The sequence below is a fragment of the Notamacropus eugenii genome, chromosome 1 (assembly GCF_028372415.1).
Source record: "Notamacropus eugenii isolate mMacEug1 chromosome 1, mMacEug1.pri_v2, whole genome shotgun sequence".
Lineage (NCBI taxonomy): Eukaryota > Metazoa > Chordata > Mammalia > Diprotodontia > Macropodidae > Notamacropus > Notamacropus eugenii.
In genome coordinates, this window is record NC_092872.1 from 441,765,140 (window position 1) to 441,788,205 (window position 23,066).

General features: G+C 38.2%; 1 protein-coding gene across 1 annotated transcript in view; it reads right to left on the reverse strand.

The window, feature by feature from the left end:
* C5 (complement C5) overlaps positions 1-23,066 on the reverse strand; it is a 131,622-nt gene that overhangs the window by 41,270 nt on the left and 67,286 nt on the right. Inside the window, exons 26-31 of the mRNA XM_072631781.1 lie at positions 21,145-21,304; positions 17,777-17,872; positions 11,046-11,217; positions 8,547-8,752; positions 4,431-4,583; positions 2,084-2,146 (exon numbers count right to left, since the gene is read on the reverse strand). Coding sequence (XP_072487882.1) covers positions 2,084-2,146; positions 4,431-4,583; positions 8,547-8,752; positions 11,046-11,217; positions 17,777-17,872; positions 21,145-21,304 — 850 coding nt within the window. The remainder of the gene's footprint in view (positions 1-2,083; positions 2,147-4,430; positions 4,584-8,546; positions 8,753-11,045; positions 11,218-17,776; positions 17,873-21,144; positions 21,305-23,066) is intronic.

Consider the following 23,066-nt stretch of genomic DNA (forward strand, 5'->3'; position numbering starts at 1 on the left):
ATTTCTAGCAAAATTAGTTTAGATAAGAAAAGTGCTTATGTGAAAAATTTCATTTCCTGACAATAAGACATGGTGTTACTGTATTCATTTTTTTTAAATAGATCTGCAGTTTCATCAGTGAAAGGATCTCCAGGTGAGGAACTTATTCTTCATTCATACCAATGAAGATCAACATTTTCTTTGCAATTTATAGTCATAGAGAGTTGCCCAAGATGTTGAGAAGGAAAATGACTTGCCCAGGATCTCATAGTCAAGTATTTTTAATTTTGACTCCAGTTCTCTATTCACTACTCTATACAGCCTCTATTCAATATGCCAAAATAGATAAAAATATCTACTAAAGTCATACTCCATTGCTTCATCACAGAATGAAAATCATTCTGGATCCTCAAAGTCTGGGCCAGTATAGAACAAACTCTTACCAAGCTACAGTCTTAACTACAACAGGTCTGTCTGTAATCCAAAGGACCAATTTAGCTAAGTTCAGAGAATGCTCATCCTTAGAAGGTTGGCCACCAGAAAATAAACATTTTTTTCAAACCCAGAACTTGGGAAGTAATCACTCTTTGTGAAGGGAGTTTCCACATTGACTATGAGATTGTAAGATCATAGCCTTAAAACTGGAAGGAACCTCAGGTGTCTAGTCCAACCTTCTAATTTTGTAGATGGGTAAACTAAGGCCCAGAGAAACCAAGAGACTTTCCTGAGGTTATACACTGAATAAGTAACACAGTCAGCATGCAAACCTTAGTGCTCTAACTCCAAATCTGGCACTTTCTCCACTATTTCATGAAATCTTATATGAAACCAGGGCCACCTAGAGCATTGAAAAAATAATGTACAAAAACTGATCCAAGTATATACATACATACATGTATGTATACACATATTTAAATATATATACATACATATATATGTATATATACATATATATATATAGACAGAGAGCACAGGGTGAGTTGAATAAGAGGGATAATATCTAAAAAAATAAAATTAAGGGGTGAGAGAGGAATATATTGGGAGGAGAAAGGGAGAAATGAAATGAGACAAATTATCATTCATAAAAGAGGCAAGAAAAAGTTTTTTCAATGGAGGAGAAAAGGGAGGAGGTGAAAGGGAAAAAGTGAAGCTTACTCCCTTCACATTTGGCTTCAGGAGGGAATAACATGCACACTCAATTTGGTATGAAAATCCATCTTAGACTACAGAAAAGTAGGGGAGAAGGGGACAAGTGGGATGAGGGGGATGATAGAAGGGAGGGCAAATGGGAGAAGGGAGTAATTAGAAGTAAACACTTATGGGGAGGGACAAGGTCAAAAGAGTGAATAGTATAAATGGGGAGCAGGATATGATGGAGGGAAATATAGTTAGTCTTACACAACATGACCATTATGGAAGTCATTTGCAAACTGCACATATATAGTCTATATTGAATTGCTTGCCTTCTCATTGGGGATGGGTGGGGAGGGAAGAAGTTGGAACTCAAAGTTTTAGGAACAAATGTTGAGAAACATTTTTGCATACGACTGGGAAATAAGAAATACAGGTAATGGGGTATAGGAATCTATTTTGCCCTACAAGAAAAGAGAGAAGATGGGGATAAGGGAAGGGAGGGGGGTGATAGAAGGCAGAGCATATTGAGGGAAAGGGTAATCAGAATGTAAGGTGTTACGTGGTGGGTGAGGGGAGAGATAGGGAGAAAATTTGGAACTCAAAATTTTGTGGAAATGAATGTTGAAAACTAAAAATAAATAAACATCTAAAAAACCTGATCCATGTATTTATACAAATATTCAAAATTTGGAGAGAATCTTTGACTACATACCATTCTCCATATGTTATGATTAATTTTCAATGGAAAATTATAGAGGAAGCAACTATAGTTCTAAACAGAATTAACAGCATGCCTTATATTATATCATATATAATATCTTAATATATATATCATATAGCCCTATGGATGGAGGTTTCCATGGCAGAAGAGACAGAATTCCCTGGGTGAATTACTCCCTTATTGAGGTGGGTGTGAAATGACAGAAGCAAGCATTTAACTCCCTGATATTTTCCAGAAGCACTCACTTACATGTACAGTGGCTAAGCCTTTACTAAATCCAGTGCTGACTACAAGGTCGTCATTCAAAGGTACCTGAAAAGGTAAAGAAACATGGTTCTTATCATTTGACATAGAAAATAAATGCAACATTTAGGGAACATATTAAAAATCTGCCTTAGAGGCTGCTGAGGCCCCACTACCAAAACATCACCTCATGGACCCCCTTGGATGATGAGCCTCTTTGCACTTAGCTACACTGTGGTTGTTGCTTGGTCGTTTCAGTCGTGTCTGACTCTTCGTGATGCCATTTGGGATTTTCTTGCCAAAGATACTGGGGTGGTTTACTGTTTCCTTCTCCAGCTCATTTTACAGATATGGAATCAAGGCAAACAGGGTGTCCAGAGTCACACAGCCAGTACGTGTCTGAGACTGGATTTGAACTCAGGAAGAAGAGTCTTCCTGACCTCAAGCCCAGCGCTCTATTCATCGTACCACTTAGAAGCTCTGCACTTAGCTACACTGTTTCTCAAACAGGAAGCACTGTTTGCTTCCAGGACAGTACTTGAATATGGCTCTGGATTCAGATCCTATCCCCACCTCAGAAGGAATACAATGGCAGTGGCCCAAGCACAACCTAAAAATGTGGTGGGAAAAGCAATTCGCTATAACAAATTACCACATTAAAAAGTGTTATAATACAATATCACCGAGGTCATATATGATTGGAACAGGAGGTTGGCCAGACACAAAGTAAGGGTGATGGATGACAGATTGTTAGCAATGATATTGATGGACTCTTACAAAGAGCCAGGGAAAGGCCTTAAGTCTGATTTGTGACTCTTCTGTGAAGTATTTATGCAAAGACAAGGATAAAACTCACCTAGGAGGAAAGGGCATAGATGGGGGATATGTGCACTGGTGGAGGGAATACTTAGGATGATTATGCTTGTATTGAAGTATTGACATTTATTTGGGGTTGGCTTGCTGAGTATGCCAGAAAAATGAAAATGTGCTGATACCTAAATACTTCCTTATGGGTATGTTGGCATTCCTACGTAGTTAACTCATTCTGTTTGAGAGAATAACCTAAATTGATGTGTATGATCACAATTTTTCGTTTTTAAACAGATTTATTTACTTTTTTTTGGTGTTTTGTAGAGATTTCATAATCCGTAAGAGTATGACGGTGTTCAGTGGCCCTAAGGTGACTGCCATTACCAGGGGAACAGGATAAAAGTCCAAAATGGGTAAAAGGCAATATGATATAATGACTAAATAGCTTCCCTTTGACTCAAAGACAACTGAGTTCAAATCCTGGCTCTGATACTCAGTAGGTGTGGGACTCTGGGAAAGTCATTTAACTTTTTCCTGTAAAATGAGGAGTTTGGAGTAGATGTCCTCTGAGCCCCTTTCCAGCTATAAATCTATGGTAAATTTTTTTTTAATCCCCCTACACTTTTTGAAACCTCTCTTCTATCTCTGCCCAACTTTTTTTTCCCTTCACAATTGAAGAAAAAGGGGGGTGGAGGCAGGAGAAGTACTAGTTTCTAGGTCTTCTGGATTCCACAAGTCAATTCCCCAAGTAAAGAGTTGGGGGAAGCTAAATGACAGTTGTTGTGAAAAAGATCGTTGAGGCATGGGGATAGGGTGGGGATGGAGGTGAGTTTTGTGGACTCATTAAAAATGAGTCAACATTTTGATATGGAAGTCAAAAAAGTTAATATGATTGCAGTCCTCGTTGAGAAGCTTAGTGTCCAGAATAATAATAAGTGTCCAGAATTCTTACTCTGCCCTAGTTAAAGCACATGGGGAGTATTGTGTTCAGTTCTGAGTACTATATTTTAAGGAGGAAACAGGTATACTGGAGAGAGGACAGCCATCTAAGTGAAGGTTACAGAGCTTTGAAATCATGCCACTGGAAGATTGATTGAATTGATCAAAACCACTAAGAATGGTTAGATCTGAGAGATACAGTGAAGGACATGATACCTATGTTCAAATATATGAAAGACTGCTCTCTGGAAAAAGACCAGGTTGGTCCCAGGGTTACCAGGAGCAGTGCCTATAAATTACAGAGAAGCAGATTTGGGTTTCATATATGGAAAAGATAACATACACCTAGAGTTATCCAGAGGTGGAAAGTTTTTCATTTTTTGACATCTTTGAGCCAAAGCTTGATGAATAATAACCAAGCATGTTGTATAGTAGAGAGTCTCCTTTAGGTGTGATTTGGATTAAATGAAGTCTCTGATGTTTTTTCTAACTCTGAGATTCTATGATACCAGATTTATAATCTTTTTTAATGTCATTTTTAGAGTCCACTTAGAAGCCATTATGGAGTTCAAATTTAATTTCTAAACACTTTTTTTTGAGTTACCTCTACTGGTCTCCTCAGGGAATTCTGTTCTGTCATTTTGTAGCGGAGGAAGTCACCTTGGTGTTTGTAAGAAACCTTGATGTCCATATTCAACTGAAGTTTCTCAAGCAGGAGTGCATATTCAGTCAGGGCCTCAATGGCATTAATTGTATCCTGGGAAAAATTAGCGAAAATGTATATGATAATCAATAGCAATAATTGTTTAGATTTGTTTAACCCTTTATAAGCCACAAAACATCTTTTCATCTAATATGACATTTGTTCCAATGGAAAATAATAGTTAGATGGCACAGTTTGTGGAGAACTAGACTTGGAGCCAGGAAGACCTGAATTCAAATCCAGCATCAGACACTTACCAGTTGTGTGACCCCTGGTAAATCAGTTAGCTCCTGTTTGCCTCAGTTTTCTCTTCTGTAAAAAGGGGTTAACTATAATACCTACCTCCAAGAGTCATTGTAAGGTAAAATGAATTAATATTTGTAAAGTGTTTTGAAAACCTTAAGTACCATATTTTTGTTGTATTTTTCTTCAGTCATGATCATCTCTTTGTGACCCCATTTGGGATTTTCTTGGCAAAGATACTGGAGTGGTTTGTCATTTCCTTCTCCAGCTCCTTTTACATGAGGACACCAAGGCAAATAAAGTTAAATGACTTGTCCAGGGTCACACAGCTAGTAAGTGTTTGGTAAGTAAGCTGGATTTGAACTCAGGTAGAGAAGTCTTTGTGATGTTCTATCCACTGTACCACCTAGCTTCCCCAAAGGCACCATATAATTACTAGTTGTTATTAATATTTTAACTATGCTTAGGCTACAGTCATAATAAGTTATATTTTCCAAAACAATAGATTCAATGCACATTACTGAGAAGTTTTTTTCCTTTAGCTAGCTGTTCTTTTCCTCTTTGCAGGAGTCAATCATTGCTTCCTGCTTTTCCCTTTAAGGGCAAGTAAAATAAGTCTAATACTCTTTCACTTGACAGCCCACTAAATATTTGAAGACAATTTCATATTCCTTCTTCCTCCCTCTGTTTTTTTCTCCAGACTATCACTCCTAGTTCCTGCAGCGTTGTAGGTCAGGCGTGATCTCCAGACTGCTCACAATCTTGGTCACCCTCATCCAGTGCTACACCTCTACAATCCATCAGACTACGTGCTCCCTGAGGGCAAGGACTGTCTTTTGCTTAGAACAGTGCCTGGCACACAGTAAGTGTGTAATAAATGCTTTCTGACCAACTGACCAATCACACCAAAAGGAAGGCCCTGAAAAACAAGGATGTCTGGATCTTGAGCCTTCTGGACTTGGAAGTGGTACTGTACTGCATGGGACCTAAGCTAAGCTGTGAACCTCATCTCCTTTTTCTCCCCAGAGATTGAGGTGGTATAAGTGTGTGTCTGGGGGAAGGTTATGCCTCTTATGTATTGTGAAGTAAGTTTGTACATTCACGATTATACCTTTTGAAGTAAATTCCTTTGTAAAAGCTAATTTGTTAATGGTTAAATGGAGCAGGGTGCAGGGGACCAACCCTATACTTGTAGGGACACCACTGGTGAGGGCTTGAGTCTTTACACAGTGCCCTCACACCTCTACCTACCATAAGGGTAATGAAGAATCCTTGGGGAGGGATGAAATCCAGCCAACCTAGTCTTCAGACAGTGGCATTAGGACAGTTAGTGTTAGATATAAACACAGAAGGTATGTCTAGTGGCCTAGAGAGCTGCTGGAGAGATAGAGGATAGAGAAGAGAAGGTCTGAACTAGGGGCTCTGAAGCTAGGATCTATGAACTTGGTTTTTGTTTTTAAAATATTTTGACAACTATATCTCAATGTAATTGGTTTCCTTTGTAATTCTATGTATTTTATTTTTTGCATTTAAATACATTATTCTGAGAAGAGGTCCATAAAGTTATTCAGTCCATAAAGGCTGACAAAAGGAGTACATAAAACAAAATAAGTTACAAATCTTTGACTTTCTCAGAGAGCAGTCTAGGGTCCCTGGAGGGAAGGAGGGGTGTGTTGGAGTTAGCTCATACTGGCTCAGCCCAGAGATGATTGTTAAATTTTCAGTGTGATCATTCATGCCTTGGAAATGGGCAAACACTACAATTCTAGGATTAATTTATTGTTTTCTTGATTATCTAGACTTAAGAAAGTGATGGAGAAAATTTTAATGATGCAAATTAAACATAAAGTTGTGTCCTACATACATTTTTTCAAAGATCCAATTGTTAAGCATTTATCAGTATACTCCCTCCTTCTCAATGGAGGGAAATCCTTTACATACATACAGGAAACATCTTGGTCTCAAATAGCAACACTAGAATGGCAGCTCCTGCATCAAGTAGAAGAGTTTAGAGATCAGACATAAGGATTTAGGGACCAAACAAAGGAGTTTGGGGACTAATTCAGAGTTGGAGTCAAGGAGTAGCAGCTATGATGTAGAGGTACAACCTTGATCCTTGCTGTTTCAATGGGGCTGTGAGAGATGTGGACTACTCAAAGACAGTATGGAATAGTGGACAGCGTGTTAGACTTGGAGTAAAAACATCTGAATTTGAGTTCTGCCTCAGGTATTACTAGCCATGTGATTTCTTTGAGCCTCAGTTTCCTCATATGTAAAATGAGGGAGTTGGACTTTAGTTCATCCCAGCTTTAAGTCTATGATCCTATCACTATGTAGATGGTCCTTAGAAAGGTAGAGCTCTCCAGAAGGCAAGTTTGCTTTGGGGTCTACCAACATTGAGGGTTTTCCCATGCTTAGGGAGGCAAGCAACTGGGTAGTATTAGAAGTGTTTCAGTACATTTGAATGAACCACTGAGAAAATTATTTTCATCAGAAAGAAAAGGGTTAGCTCTTTAGTGACCCTGGGTGCTTTACCCTTGTAAAAGGACATTTAAGCCTTGGGTAATATCATAAGCAAGGAACACTAGGCAGGTGCCTGGGGAAGCTGGAGGCCCACCAGAGCAAGAGAGTTGCCTTGACTGTTAATTGACTCAGATGTGAGTGTTTTGCATTTTATGTCTGTCTAACTAAACAAAGGGACAGCTGGGTGGTGCAGTGGATAGAGTGCCAAGCCTGGGATCAGAAGACATCTTCCTGAGTTCAAATCTGGCCTCACACACTTACTATCTGTGTGGTCAAGTCACTTAACACTGTGTGCCTCACTTTCCTCATCTGTAAAATGAGCTGGAGAAGGAACTGGCAGGCCACTCCAGTATCTTTGCCAAGAAAGCCCTAAACGGGGTCACGAAGAGTGAGACATGAATAAAATGAATGAATAATAGACAACAAAAGCTAAACAAAACATACATGGTGCTCAATGTATTATTTATATAGAATCAATTGAAGAAAAAATACACATTTATCAAGCAGCTACTGTGTGCCATGTGCTAAAGATAGAAAGACTAACATGAAACAGCTCCTGCCCTCAAGGACCTTACATCCTAAGGAAGGAGATAACATATGCAAGTATATCCATGTGTATGTAATGAATATATATATATATAAAACATACATATGTAAAATATACATATGCTTATATATTCTGAGTATAGATGGAAATCACTTAATAAATGCTTGTTTAATTGAGCTGAATTATTAATCTGAGGGCTCGTAAAGAAATCAAGGCACTTTCATCCATTATTTTGAAAATTTAGATGAGCGCCATCTGATATCCCTAGAAGAAAGTCTGGATAGGACAAGAGTCAAAGAGAATATGGTCATTGTGATGTCCCCAAGACCAAGCTCAATGCAATTACACACAGAGATCCAATTCTGATCCACAAGTTAACTGTAAGGAATTTCATAGACCTTGGTCAGAAGAGGTGGATTTGAATACTGGATCTCTTACCCTACCCCCTGTGTGACCTTGGGAAAGTCACTAATCCTCACTAGACTTCAGTTTCCTTATCTGTAAAATGAGCAGATTGGACTTTTGATTTGTAAGGTCTCTTACTGAGTTTAAAATCCCGTTATCTAAAGGTTAATTGAAATGATATATTTTTTATGTTTCTAGTGGAACTGGTGGGAGCAAAGAGATGGGAAAGAAATATACAAGGTATACAGGGGACCATGAAAATACATAAGGGATGAGCAAACAGCATTAAGAAATATTACCTGGGTGGAAAAAAACCCGCCTCCATATCTTTGTTCTTCAGACAACCATTTGATAATGGGGTTGGCATAATTTAAGTCATTCAAAAGTATGCTGCAAAGTAAAGCATATGCAGTGGTTTCTACCATCTGGGCTGTAGCAACACTGGGAACAGTGCTATCTTTATTTTTAAAATCATTTTTCCAAAAACGATAAGTGGGTGGATTGCCTAAAAAAAAAGAATGATAGGTAAATTTGCTGAAAACATATAGAATATAAATTCCTTTGAGCTCCCCCTTTTCTAAATGCTACTTAGTAACTGTATTACTCATCTAAGGCCTGGATTCAAATCCTGACTTTCTACTTACTACTTTGTGACCTTGGGCAAGTCGTTTATCATTTATGTTGCAGTTTTCAGGGGGTTGGACCAGATGACCTCTAGGATTCCCCTTAGTTCTAAATCTGTTATCCTATGATCCCACTAATTACACACACACACACACACACGCGCGCGCGCGCACGTGAACGCACAAATGAAACATTGATAGAGGAGTGGTTAAATAAATTATAATATATTAATTCAATAAAATATTATAATACCATCTTTTGTAATCTTATGTACTTAAAAATATTCGAAGAAAGGATTCATAGGCTTTACCAGACTGATAAAAGGTCCATGACCCCAAGAAGGTTAAGAACCTGTTGTGTACACAGAGAGAGCAGACTTAAGTCCCTGGAGAGGTAGGGGAATCTCTTGTGTCCATGTAAGTCCCAGGAAAGCCCTGGGTCTCAGCAGTACTGGAATGTCAGTAGCAGCAGAGTTTCTATCTAGTGGAAGCATTTGAACAAGCAGAGATTGTTCCAAGGACCAAACAAGGGAGCTTATTGGCCTAGTGTGAGTTGGAGCCAAGAAGCAGAAATTAACAAAACCAAAGTATGGATGCAATTATTGTACACTGCCTTCTTTCCATTAAAATTTTATGGGTGATATATTTCATCTATACATTAGAGTGTAACCTTTATGAGGGAGGATAGGGATCTATGCATTTTTACTATTTTCACAATAATGATGTTGCACATTTTATGATAATTTATGAATTACTTTGGGACAACTTTGGAAAATAGATAATATTTGATCATCTATTTGATGATCAAATTTGATCAATAAGATTGATTAATTTGACCTGATTTGACTTGATGAGGTCACTGGGTCTACCTTTGTCTGAGAGCATCTGAGAGGTTTCACATCTTCGGGAGTGATCCATGGGTACTTACTTGCTGATAGGACATAAGGAACTCTTGCTGATTGTCTGACTGAGACTCAGAGGAACAGGTTCTTATCAGAGCAGCTATTCCTATCTGTGGCCCATAAAAACAAGCTGGGAAACCAACTCCCTCTTTCTTGTACTTGTACTTTAAGAAGACAGACATTAAAAGAGCAGCATTTGGGGGATGGGATGGGGAGAAGAACCCATGGCACTGTGAAGATCCCTCAGACTCCGGGAACAGTTGATGGTGACTTGAAGCAGGAGCATATGGCAAACAGAGGCATGTGTTGAACTCACACCTCTTGTGGAGAGAAAAGGAGATTTTAAATGCCCTAGGCAGCAGCATCCTGGAATCTAGCCTTCTAGCCAGAAAAGGAAGTATCTGAGTAGTACCACTTTGGGGGAATTGCCTCACAGGTAGCCCCAAGTTTGGGAGTTAGGCAGTTGGATTACATATTTAGAAGACAAGAATCTGCGTAGTTCCTGCACAGTATTCTGCCTAAAGTCAATAAGTTACAAGGACAATGCTAGTTCGGTGGGAAGGGAATTGTTTGTTCAGCTGTCCCCAATGTATATTTGCCTTCTGGGGGAGATCCTAACAACAGGGTAGCTCTATAGGTTTTGTGGGGAAGGAGTTGTATGGGACTCGGTGGGAAAATGGACTTGCAGGAATGTTCCGATAGCAAATCCAAGTTCAGATTGCTTCAAGGGAGAGCTCATAGGCTATTGAGGGCTTCATGTGCTTTCTATATATGTTTATGATGTCTACTAAAGTTTTTTTATCTTCTGAATTTTTGGTGGAGTGAAATAAAGGCTATTCCACTCTCAATTTGGCTTCTTGTAGAAACTGAGAGTCTCTTTTTTTCTCTATCTGGGGAAGCCTAGCCATGAGCTCTAATATGAGTATATTAGACATTTCCCTATAATAACTCCAGATGGGAGATAATAAGCCAAGAGAGATACTGATCCATCAGGGTGAATAATCAAGATTGAACTTAGTCTATGACAAGCTTTTGGGGACCTTAGGCTGTGACTGTTATCTCCCAGAAGAAGGACAATAAGTCTCAGAGGGGTTAAGTGACTTGTTCAAGGTGATGTAACTAGTGAGTTGCAGAACCAGAACCCAGGTCTCTTGACTTCCAACCATTACCGTCCTTACTCTGCCACTGTATTCTTCTCAGTGCCTAGTAAAAGGTTTCAAACATAGGAAATAATCAATAACTAATTATGGAATGGAGAAATTAATTGCCATACCTTTAACAAAAGCTTCTCTCTTCAGCTTTGAAAAGATAGCACGAAAACCAGGGTGAGATGGAATCCCAAGGGCCAAGGCATAAGAACTGATGGCCAAAGTAAAAGTGCTCTGGACATCTGGAGCATTTTCCAGGAGGTAGGTCTCAGCCTTGGTGATCCCCTCATTTATTTTCTGAAAACAAGTGACAAAATACATTGGTCACCTTGCCCAGCATTGTCCTGGCAACTGACACCACCTACTCTTACACCTTTATGCTGAAGAAACATGAAGATTTTAGATTTGATCATTTAGAGATCACTGGTAACTTTGGAAAGAACAGTTTTCATTGAATAATGAGGTCAGAAGCTAGAAAACAGAGGTAAAAACATCTCCAGGGTCCCAGGGAGTAAACACCATAACAAGGAATATGAGGATGACTACTTCTCCAGCCACTATCATGGCAGCCAAGGTAGGTATGCCCCACTACCATCCCTGTTCAGAGTTTGAGTTTAGAGGCCTCCTGATGTTGAGCCTTGCTTCAATGCAAAAATACTACTGTTTTCCATGATGACTGAACTGGGATGGGGAGGATAGACTTTTGATAAATTGGATCTTATCCAGAACCAAAGACATCGACCACATCAGATACTAGGTCTCTTACCTTCTTGAAACCCAGAGCCTAGGACATCAGGTTTCTTATCATGAGGACCTCAGCTAGAAGTAGGGCTACTGGAATCAGGTCCAACATATGACTCTATATTCAAAGAATCTTTTCAACATGGTTCTTCAGCATCATCCGCCACCATTTTAGTATAAGATAAAGGAGCTGGTCTTAAATGTAAATTTTAGTCAGGCCCCAATAAGTCTAATTACCAATATTTATTGATCTTTTATCTTCCCTTGATAACTGAAAGAGAACTGGCCCCATCCTCTATAGACACTGGACCCTTGACACTTCCCCCACTACCTCTGAAATTCTGGGTGAGAAGAAAGGTAGAAATTAATTCTCCTTGCTCCTTTTTGCCAATCCCAGAAGGCTCTCCTGCTGCCATTCATCAGCATCCTCTTTTGAGGTCATTCCATATGTCTATGTTACTCTATCCCAGTCCTGGTTGCTGTCTTCTATAAGCCCCACAGCCAATCTCTCTCCTTTCTCAGAGTCTAGTATCTGATTTCTAATCTTCTTTCCACCCAACCCCAGCCCTTATATTCATGAATTTTAATACTTGTATTAATGTCTTGTCAAACATCCTTGCTTCATAGTTCATTAACCTTCTCAATTCCCATGACCTTCAAGTTTATTCCATCTTAATCACATACACCAAAGATTAAAATTCTTTGATTACACCAAAATCTACTATCTTTCCATTTCCCCTCGTTTTTCTTCTCCTAAATCTATTGTGACCTCCCATTATTCTACCCTTCCATCCTCTCACAATATATCATGCCTATTAGGATCTCATTTGAAAGTATTGATTCAATCATTAACTAGTTATTTATTTTTATTAATTTAGTTTTAGTTTTCAACATTCACTTCCACAAGATTTTGAGTTCCAGATTTTCTCCCTATCTCTCTCCTCCCCTCATTCCAAGATGGTGTTCATTCTGACTACTCCTTGCCCCAATTTTCCCTCCATTCTATCATGCCCTCTTCTCTTATCCCCTTCCCTTCTATTTTCCTGTAGGGTAAGATAGATTTCTGTACCCCATTGCCTGTATATCTTATTTCTCGGTTATATGTAAAAACAATTTTTAACATTTGTTTTTAAAACTTTAAGTTCCAAATTCTCTCCCTTGCTTCCTCCCCACCCATCCTCATTGAGAAGGTAAGCAATTTGATATAGGTTATACATATGTAGTCATGCAAAACACTCCCATGATAGTCATTTTTTGAAAGACTAACTGTATTTCCCTCCATCCTATCTCACCCACATTTATTCTACTCTCTCCTTTGACCCTGTCTCTCCTCAAAAGTGCTTGCTTTTGATTATTCCCTCCCCCACCTGCCCTCCCTTTTATCATTCTCCCCTCTCTTATCCCCTTCCCCCTACTTTCCTGTAGGGTAAGATAGATTTCCACACCCAGTTGAGTGTGTATGTTATTCCCTCCTTAAGCCAAATACGATGAAAGTAAGATTCACTGATTTCTTCTCACCTCCCTCCTCTTCCCCTTCACTGTAAAAGTTTTTTCTTGCCTCTTTTATGTGAAATAATTTATCCCATTCTACCTCTCTCTCTTTCTCCTTTTCCCAGTACATTACTCTCTTAATTTTATTTTTTAGATATCATCCCATCATATTCAACACACCCTGTGCCCTCTGTGTGTGCATGCATGTGTGTATATATTTACATATATACATGCATATATACATATACATACATATGTGTGTGTGTGTGTGTGTATATATATATATATATATGTATATATATATATATATATATATATATATATATATATATACACATTCCCTCCAAGTGCCCTAATATTAAGAAAGGTCTCATGAGTTACAACTATCATCTTTCCCTGTAGGAATGTAAATAGTTCACCTTTAATAAGTCCCTTATGATTTCCCTTTCCTGTTGACTTTTTCAAGCTTCTCTTGAGTCTTGTATTTGAAAGTCAAATTTTCTATTTCCCTCTGGTCTTTTCATCAAGGATACTTGAAAGTCCTCTATTTTATTGAATGTTTACTTTTCTCCTGAAGGCTTATAATCAGTTTTGCATGGTAAGTGATTCTTGGTTTTAATCCTAGCTCCTCTGACCTCTGGAAGATCATATTCCAAGCCCTCTAATACCTTAGCGTAAAAGCTGTTAGATCTCGGGTTATCCTGATTGTGTTTCCACAATGATTGAATTGTTTCTTTATGACTGCTTGTAATATTTTCTCCTTGACCTGGGAACTCTTGAATTTGGCTAAAATATTCCTAGGAGTTTTCCTTACAGGATCTCTTTCCAGAGGAGATTGGTGGATTTTTACAATTTCTATTTTTCCCTTTGGCTCTAGAATATCAGGGCATATTGGAGTTAATAAATTTACCATATTAGGGTTAGCAAATTTGCCAGGTGGGCACCTCACAGAAGACTCAACTTAGATACTGGATCAAGTTGTCAGCTCAGCCACAATGACAAAGACCCAATATGGAGACTTCACTGAAGTTCCCACTAGGTTACAAGCCCTTGAGAGCTGGGACCAAATCTTTATATTTTTTTCATTCTTTCATTCAACAAATATTTATTAAATGTTCTCAACATTAGAGATAAAAAGATAAAATAAGGTAGTATAATGTTCATTAAAGATCTTCCCTGCCCATTAATCGGGCATCACCTGAAGCCCATTAAGAGAAGGTTTTTGTTAATTTCAATGAGGCACTGGGTCAGGAGGATCATGATGCACTCAGACTCTGAAAGTGTATATGTACTGTGAGATGAGGTTTTGCTTTGAGGGCTTGGAAGAAGGTTTACGTGCCAGATGAGACTCTGGGTAGCTGTTAGGGAGCCACCCCTCATACACACACTTTGAAAACCCAGATATTGGTGCTTTTCTCCCTAGTAGGTATGTATGTATGTAATATGATCAGACAGGTGGATATGTCTATTGATCTGTGATGTATGTATTGCTTATGGTCAGATAGTTAAAAGGCCTATCTGTTGGTCTTTATTCCTCTGCTTGTATTTTCTCTGTTGGTATATGTAATTTAATAAGATTGTTGACCCCTTAAAAAAAAGAATATCAGAGCAGTTTTCCATTGAAAATTTCTTGAAAGATGATATCTAGGCTCTTTTTTGTGATCATGGCTTTCAGGAAGCCCAATAATTTTTAAATTATTTCTCCTGGATTTATTTTCCAGGTCACTTTTTTTTTTCCCCAAGAGACATTTCACATTGTCTTCTATTTTTGCATTCTTTTGGTTTTATTCTATAATTTCTTGATTTCCCAAAGTCATTCATTTTCATTTGCTCCATTCTAATTTTTAAGGAATTATTTTCTTCAGTGAGCTTTTGGACCTCCTTTTCCATTTGACTAATTATGCATTCTCCTCATTGGCTTTTTGGACCTCTTTTGCCTAATCTGGGTTAGTCTATTTGTAAGGTGTTACTTGTTTCAGTATTTTTTTGGATCTCCTTTAGCCTGGTGTTGACTCATTTTTTTATGATTTTCTTGCATCACTCTCATTTATCTTTCTAATTTTTCTTCTACTTCTCTTATTTGATTTTCAAAATCCTTTTTGACCTCTTCCATAACCTTAGACCAATTCATATTTTTCTTGGAAGCTTTGGATGCAGGAGCTTTGACTTTGTTGTCTTCTTCTGAAGTTCATGTTTTGAAGTTCTTTGTCACTAAAGTAAGATTTTTATAATATGAGTTTTTTTTCTGCTGTTTGCTCATTTCCCCAGCCAATTACTTGACTTTTTAACTCTTGTTAAGGTAGGACTCTGCTTCCAGTGTGGAGGGTGTACTGTCCCAAGCTTCAGAGGTTTTGTGCAGCTGTTTTCAGAGATACTTCTAGAGATATATACATTTTCAGTTCTTCCAAAGTGTTATGATTGAAGGAGAAGTGTTTACTCCTCTCTTGGCCTGTGCTCTGGTCCATGAATGACCACAAGAATTTTTTTCTGCCTTGGAACTGTGAGGAGGATTCCTTCTCCACTGCCGCCACAATCTCTTCTATGCCAGTACTCCTCCTTGTCTCAGGACTGTGATTCAGATCCAAGCATGGGTAAAGCAAGAGAATCCTGTCTCAGTGCCAACAAAGAGATCCCTGCAATCATCTTTTGATGAGTTGTTCAATCCCTCACCATCTGTGGGTTGAGAGTTCCAGAAGCAGTCAGTGCTAGAGCTACCACTGCTGCTCCAGGACTGGGACTGGACCATGCTCTTCTGTCATCCAAGTCCCACACACCTTTCCTAATGACCTTCTAAGTTGTGTTTTGCATTTATGGGTTGAGAAGTATCACAGCTACCAGTGATTCAGTCCCTGCTACCAGTGATTCAGTCCCCTGAGGCCCATTCTGGGTTTGCTGGGGCCCTGTCTATGCTGGCATGTTTTGCACTGGGCTGTGCTTCTCTCCTAGCCCAGTGCAATAGACCTTTCCTGTCAACCTTCCAGATTGTCTTAGACTGGAAATCTGTTTCAATCTGTCATTTTGTGGGTTTTGCTGCTCTAGAATTTGTTAAGGGTCATTTTTTTTACAGGTATTTGGAGGGGTATGGGGGAGAGCTCAATCAAGTCCCTGCTTTTACTCTGCCATCTTGGCTCTGCTACTTAACCAATTATTTATTACCCTATCCTTGGTCCTCTATTCTTGAATTCCTTGTAGTCTTGTCTTATTGTCATGCATGCTTTACCAAATCCCATACTCCCTATGCACCTTTTATATGCCTTCACACAAGCTACTGAATACTATAGAGAAAATTACCTAGTCATTCTTATTGGATCCATTAGAAATGTATTTATTTAATCTCCAGTAGGCCTTTACTGCTCCACAGTAATCCTTTTATTCTTACCATTGAATTTTTTTTGAAATATCTCGTTTTGAAATTACTTTTACTTTCCAACCTATCTTCCCTTCCCCTACTTCCCCACATACTTCAGGAACTATTCTTACAAGAAAAAACAAAATAGAAAGAGAAGAAAGAAAGAGGGTAAAACAGTTAAACACTTTAGTGTTTAGTCTCTTGGATAAAATACAAACACCATAACTTGCCATTTAAGGCTCTCCGCTACTTGGTTACAATCTGCCTTTCCAATATTATTTTACATTAGTCTCCTTGCATATATTCTATGTTCCACTCAATCTGGAGTATTTGCTGCTTCCTAGATGTGCTCTCCCATTTCCTGTCTCTAGGCTTTTGCACAGGCTATTTTGCATGCCTGGAATGCATTTTTCCCTTGTTTCCATCCTTTAGAATCTCTATTCATTAAGTTTCAAATCCTATGGGAGGCTTTCATGATCCTCCTAGCTGTTAATTTTCTCACTTCTCAAATAATCACTTATATTTGTCTGTTTATATGTTGTGTCCTGAGTTGAATGTAAGCTTCTTGAAAGCCACAACTGTTTTTCATTTTATCTTTGTATCTCTAGGACTTAGCACATAGCCAGCCCTCATAAATGCTAATTTGACTAGAATGGATTAGCCAAGAACCTCCTGGCAAAGTTCTGGCAGATTCTCCTACCAGGCTGAAGAGGTGTTAGAGTATGAAACTGGCACCAGCTTGGCCTCAGTATAAAGAATATTTCAGCCATAATAGTACATGAAGACCAGCCGAATAAGTTAGAGAGGGGCTGTAATTGGTAGAAGGACCATTCAGACCTATGAGATGATAAATTTTTGAGGTATAGAAGAAAAAAAATTAAGCTATTAACCTCAGTCCATCTGGGATTCTAGGACATCTAGATCTTTTGGGATCCTATTTCTGTCATCCAATGACAGACTTTCCCAGTTAGTTTCACATAACCCTCAGATCTGATAAGCATTCTATTTTTTATTGAGAAGAAAAAAAAAAATAGAATGGTAGATGGAACTAGGCCAAGAGTAGAGCCCTGCAGTGTGTATGTGTGCATATATACATATATATATGTGTGTGTGTGTCTCTGTGTGTGTGTATGTGTGTCTGTGTGTCTGTGTAAAATATACAGAGACACATATACATATAAATATATATATATAAATTTGATGTGTGGTCTTTTGGTGGCTAAGCACATGGAATAACTTTGGGTGATATCTTGAACAAATTTTAAAACCACTTACCTCAGTTGGACACATTTCAAATGATTTTCTCATTCCAATAAGAGTAAAGGCTGTGAGATATGTAGCTTTTTCTTTTTTGTCTTTAGGCATGGTACCCTAAAAAACAACAACAAATAATAATAATTTAAATAGAATACTTCTTCAATATATCAAAATATGTTACAGTATTTACCAAGATAAGGTCAAAATGGATACATGATCTAGATATAAAGAGAGATATTACAAGAAAATTTGAAGAACACAGAATATCTTACCTATCAGACTTATGGATAGGTGAACAATTTATGAATAAATAAGAGACAGAGAACAGTGAGTGATACAGAATGTATATTTTGATTATATTAAATTAAAATGGTTTGTACAAATAAAACACATATAACCAAGATCAGAAGGAAAAGAGAAAAGTGGGGAAAAGATTTTACAGACAGTTCTTCAGATAAAGGTCTCATATGGCAACTATATAAAGAACTTTGTCAAATACATAAAGAACGGTTTCTCAGATAAATGTCTCACATATCAAATATATATAGAACTTTGTCAAATCTATAAGAATGTAAGTCATTCCCCAATTCATAAATAGTCAAAAGGGTATGTAATGTTAATGTAAAGTTAATGGTGAGTGGGGAGAAGAGTTAAAGTTAAAGAGTTAAAGAAATTAAAGTTAATTTCTATTGAGGCACTGGGTCAGAGGGACATGTCCTCTGGCGCTGAAAAGTGTATACTCTGAGGTGAGGTTTTACTTTGGGGCTGACTCATTGGAAGTGTTTGTTTGTCCAGATGAGACTCTGAGTAGCTGTTAAAAAGTCCCCCCTGGCTTTGTAAACCCAGATGTTGGTGCTTTTCTCTCTGGTAATTACATATGTATGTAATGGTCAGATAGTTGAATCTGTCTGTTGATCTGTGATGTATGTAGTACTTGTGGTCAGACAGATGGAAGCCCTGACTGTTGCTCTTTATTTCTCTGCTTACTTTTTCTCTGTTGGTATATGTGTTTGATTAAAGTGATTGTTGATCCCTCAAAAGAAGATCTAAGAACCTGTACAGCAGGCCCTCCTGTGTATGCCGGGGTGCTTACTGATATAAGATGTGAGTGGCAGTTTACCAGTGAAGAAATCAAAATAATTTTTAGTCATATAAAAATGCTCCAAATCTTATTGATTAGATAAACGTCAATTAAAACAACCTGAGGATGTAATTTTGCACCTAACAAATTGGCCAAAATAATTGAAGGGGAAAGCAACAAATGTTGTAGGGGATGAGGAAAAATTGGGACACTAATTCAGTGTTTGTGCAACTGTGAACTGACCAGGCCATTTTGGAGCACAATCTAGAATTACGCACAAGGATTACTGAGCTGCACTTTGACTCAGCAATACCACGTCTGAGTCTGCTGCCAAAGGATAAGAACCTATATGTTTTAAACTGTTTATAACAGCTTTCTTTGTGGTGACAAGGAGCTGAAAGTTGTGGGGATTCCTGTTGGCTGGAGAATGGCTGAGCAAGTTGTGGTGTGTGATCATGATGGAGTGCAATTATGCTCTAAGAGATGATGAACTCTCTTAGAAAAACATAGATAGACTTGCACGGAATAATGAAGAGTGAAATGAGCAGAGCCAGGAAAATGTTGTATACAGTAACAACAATATTGTTTTAAAAACAATTTTGAGTGACTAAGTCATTTTGACTATTATAAATGCCCAAATTAACTATAAAGGATCTATGAAGGAAGATACTATCTGAATCCAGAGAAAGAACTGATAAATAGATGTATAATATAGTTTTACACATATATGTATATATACACATATATATGTGGGTATGTATACACACATAGACATACATGTACATATGTGTGTATAAATACATATATATACATATATATTCGCATTTAATGTAGCCATCTTGGGGGAGGGGGAGAAAGAAGTTACATGATAACTCTATTATATATTTAAAAAGAATAGTAAGTTATCCATAATGGATTTGCAGTTTCGTGGGCAATCATCTTTTTTTTCCTATTCTACTATATTATGAAAATGCTTATTTTTATTTCTTGAGTTCAGAATAAAATAAATTTTAAAAATGCCAAAATATTTTTCATTGCACCAGATGTGGACAATCCCTCTACTAGCACAGACCACAACCCCTTCAAAGCTGATTTGGAGAAAAGAAGCCAGATATAGTGGTTAGAGAGGGACCTCAAAGCCAGGAAAACCTGGGTTCAAGTTCTGTTTATAACACACACTGGTTTTGTAATCCTGAGCAGATCATTTAATCTTTAGGTAACTTTCTAAGACTTTAAATTGTAGAAAAGGTGCAGACCTGCATTGCTAAAAAGAGTTTTCTATGGAAATAAAATCAAAGGTCTAATCCTTATCCTCCTTCAGGAGACCCTTGTAATTTTATGGCTTGGAAGTCTCAATTTTAATATGCAAAGTATACAGAGTCAATGCTAAATAATTAATGGAGTAGGAAGAGCACTGGTTTTGAAATTCAAAGACCTGGTTTGAGTCTCAACTCTGCCACTGATTAGCTATGTGATTATTAGTAAATCACCTAATTTCTTTGAGCCTCAGTTTCCTCTTTGAACCTCACTTTCCTCCTCTGTAAAAGGAGGATGACAATACTTTAAATTTGACTACCTCCTAGGGTAGGAAAAATGTTATATGAACTATGAAGGGTTATATAAATATGAGCTATTAAACGCCATGATCATTCAGACCTTGTTCATATCTTGGAGCTCTATCCTCCAAACAGGCTCCAATACCTCTAGTTAATTAATATCCTGTAGTTTGGTTTTATCATTCACCTCAGGTAAAGTATAGTATTTACAGACTCTGCTATTTATTAAATTTGTTCATAAAATATTGATTCATTATATAATAAGCCAATGAAGGTTCAGTCCTGGAAGCATGCACAGTTATGAGCCTGTTTCTCTGCATGTGCCTGATGGGAGGGGGCCAATTCTCCTCTTCAGAGTAAAGGCAGATATTCTGTGAGTATTTCTTGTCCCTTTATTGCTGGTGGAAAGAAAAACTCTTTTGACTGGCTAAGCCAGAACTGAGTGTGCATACAACAGGCACCAAGATTAGGCCAAAGGGATTTCTCTCTCTGGCTGCCTTGAAATGAGGAATAGTAATTGTGGTGGAAAAGGGACAGTGTCCATTTACCCTCACCACTAGCCCTTCCATAGAGATAGTGAGATGATAGAATAGAGGGTAGCCTTTGACAGCTCCTACTCCTTCAGATGGAAGAAGTTTCTAAGGGGACCAAGCATTTTCTTTTTTCTTCTCATATGCTTCATCATGAGCTGGATAATTGGCCTCAGACTTAATAGAAATAATTGCTCCTCATATGTTTGGTCTTCTTACCTGTAATTTTATTGGCTGATAGTCAGAATCATCCTTAAAAGATCCATTTTCTAGTTGACTTTTTTCAATCAACCACAATAATGAATTGCAAATTGAATTTCTGTTCTGTGGTATGTATTTATTTACTTGTCCAAATATTCTCAAGGCAAGAGCTGTAAACCTGTAAAACATAAAGCCAAGGAAAAATAGCAAAGAAAGATAAAATTCAGTGTTGTCAGTGATGTGGGGAAATAGGCAATCTAATATATTATTTGTAAGGCTACAAATTGGTGCAAACATTTTGGAAAGTAGGATGGCAATATACAATAAGACTTAAAACATATTTTTAACTCAGGAATTCCATCTCTTGGAATTTTATCTTAAAAATATCATACAAAGGAAAATATCTGATCTGTACCAAACTATTCATATTTCTTTACTTAACGAAAGTACAAAAAACTGGAAACAATTGACGTCTGATGATCAGATAGAATAAACTGTGACGGGTCAATATAGTAGAATTCTATAAATGATGCCATCAAAATATAAATATGAAGCATATAAGGACAGAGGGAATCTTTTGAAGGAAGTGATGCAAAGCAAGATTAGGAGGATCAGAAATGGATACCTATTAACTAAAATTGTATAAAACAGTTAAGAGGCTATAATATCATCCCACTTCTGCCTCCCAACAGCTTACTGTCTGAGTGACAATATGACATCGTGTAACTCCTCAGTATTCTACGCATTTCTCTAAGACTAGAAGATGCCTAATTGCATTGGTGGAGAGAGTTTCCTTATCCAGGAGTTCCTTACGCTAGTAAAATCACAGGTACAGACTGTGTGTATATGTGTGTGTGTGTGTGTGTGTGTGTGTGCGTGCGTGCATATATGTGTGTGTGTTCGTCCTTTGTTGCTGAAGAAGACCATGCCATCACGGAAATAATGACATGACTTGAATGAGGGAGGGCTGTGCAGGTCACCAGCCTCACTTCTCCTCCAGAGCCATCTGAATCCAGTGACCAAATATTCATCAGGACGACTGGAGATGACCTAGGATGAGACAACTGGGGTTAAGTGACTTGCCTAAGGTCACACAGCAGGTGAGTGTCAAGAGTCTGAGCTAAGATTTAAACTCAGGTTCTCCTGACTCCTGCACTGGCACTCTATCCACTGCACCACCTAGCTGCCCCAAGACCCTCAGAGAAGGAAGGTCCCTGTAGTAGCCTTGTGCCTGGCAGACAGGAAACTTGGGAACCTTGCTAAGGCAGGCCCTCCGTGGTGGCAGCTGCTAGGGGAGTCATGGTGGATCCATGGGGGAGTGGAGATGCTCCATGTCTGACCCCGGAGTGGTCTTTCTACTGCTCAGACTGCTCTCTGCCAGGTGGGACCTTGGGCAGCCTCTATGGGCCTCAGTTTCCAAAGAACAATGGTGCTGCTCTAGGCCAAGAATTTTTAACCTGGTGTGATTTTTAGATATTTTGGTAAAAGTATTTCAATATGACTTGTAATCCTGTGCATTTTACTTTATGCATTTAATAAATAATACTAATAGTTGAGTATTTTTATGGGGCTTTAAGGTAGAGGAATTGCTCTACAAATGTTAGCTCATTCAATCCTCACAACAACCTGGGAGGTAGGCGCTATTATCACCTCCATTTTACAGATGATGAAACTGAGGCAGACATAGGTGAAGTGACTTGCTCAGGGTCACACAGCTAATAGAATCTGAGGCAGAATTTGAACTCTAAGGCCAACACTCTCTGTACCTAGCAGCCAATCCAGAAACATGATTTGAAGAAGGACCCCATAGGTTTCACTAGTCTCCCTATCAGATCTGTCACTCACACACATATATACATACAACACACACACACACACACACACACACACACACACACACAGAGTTAAGAAACCTTGGGATAAAAGATCTCCAAGCTCTT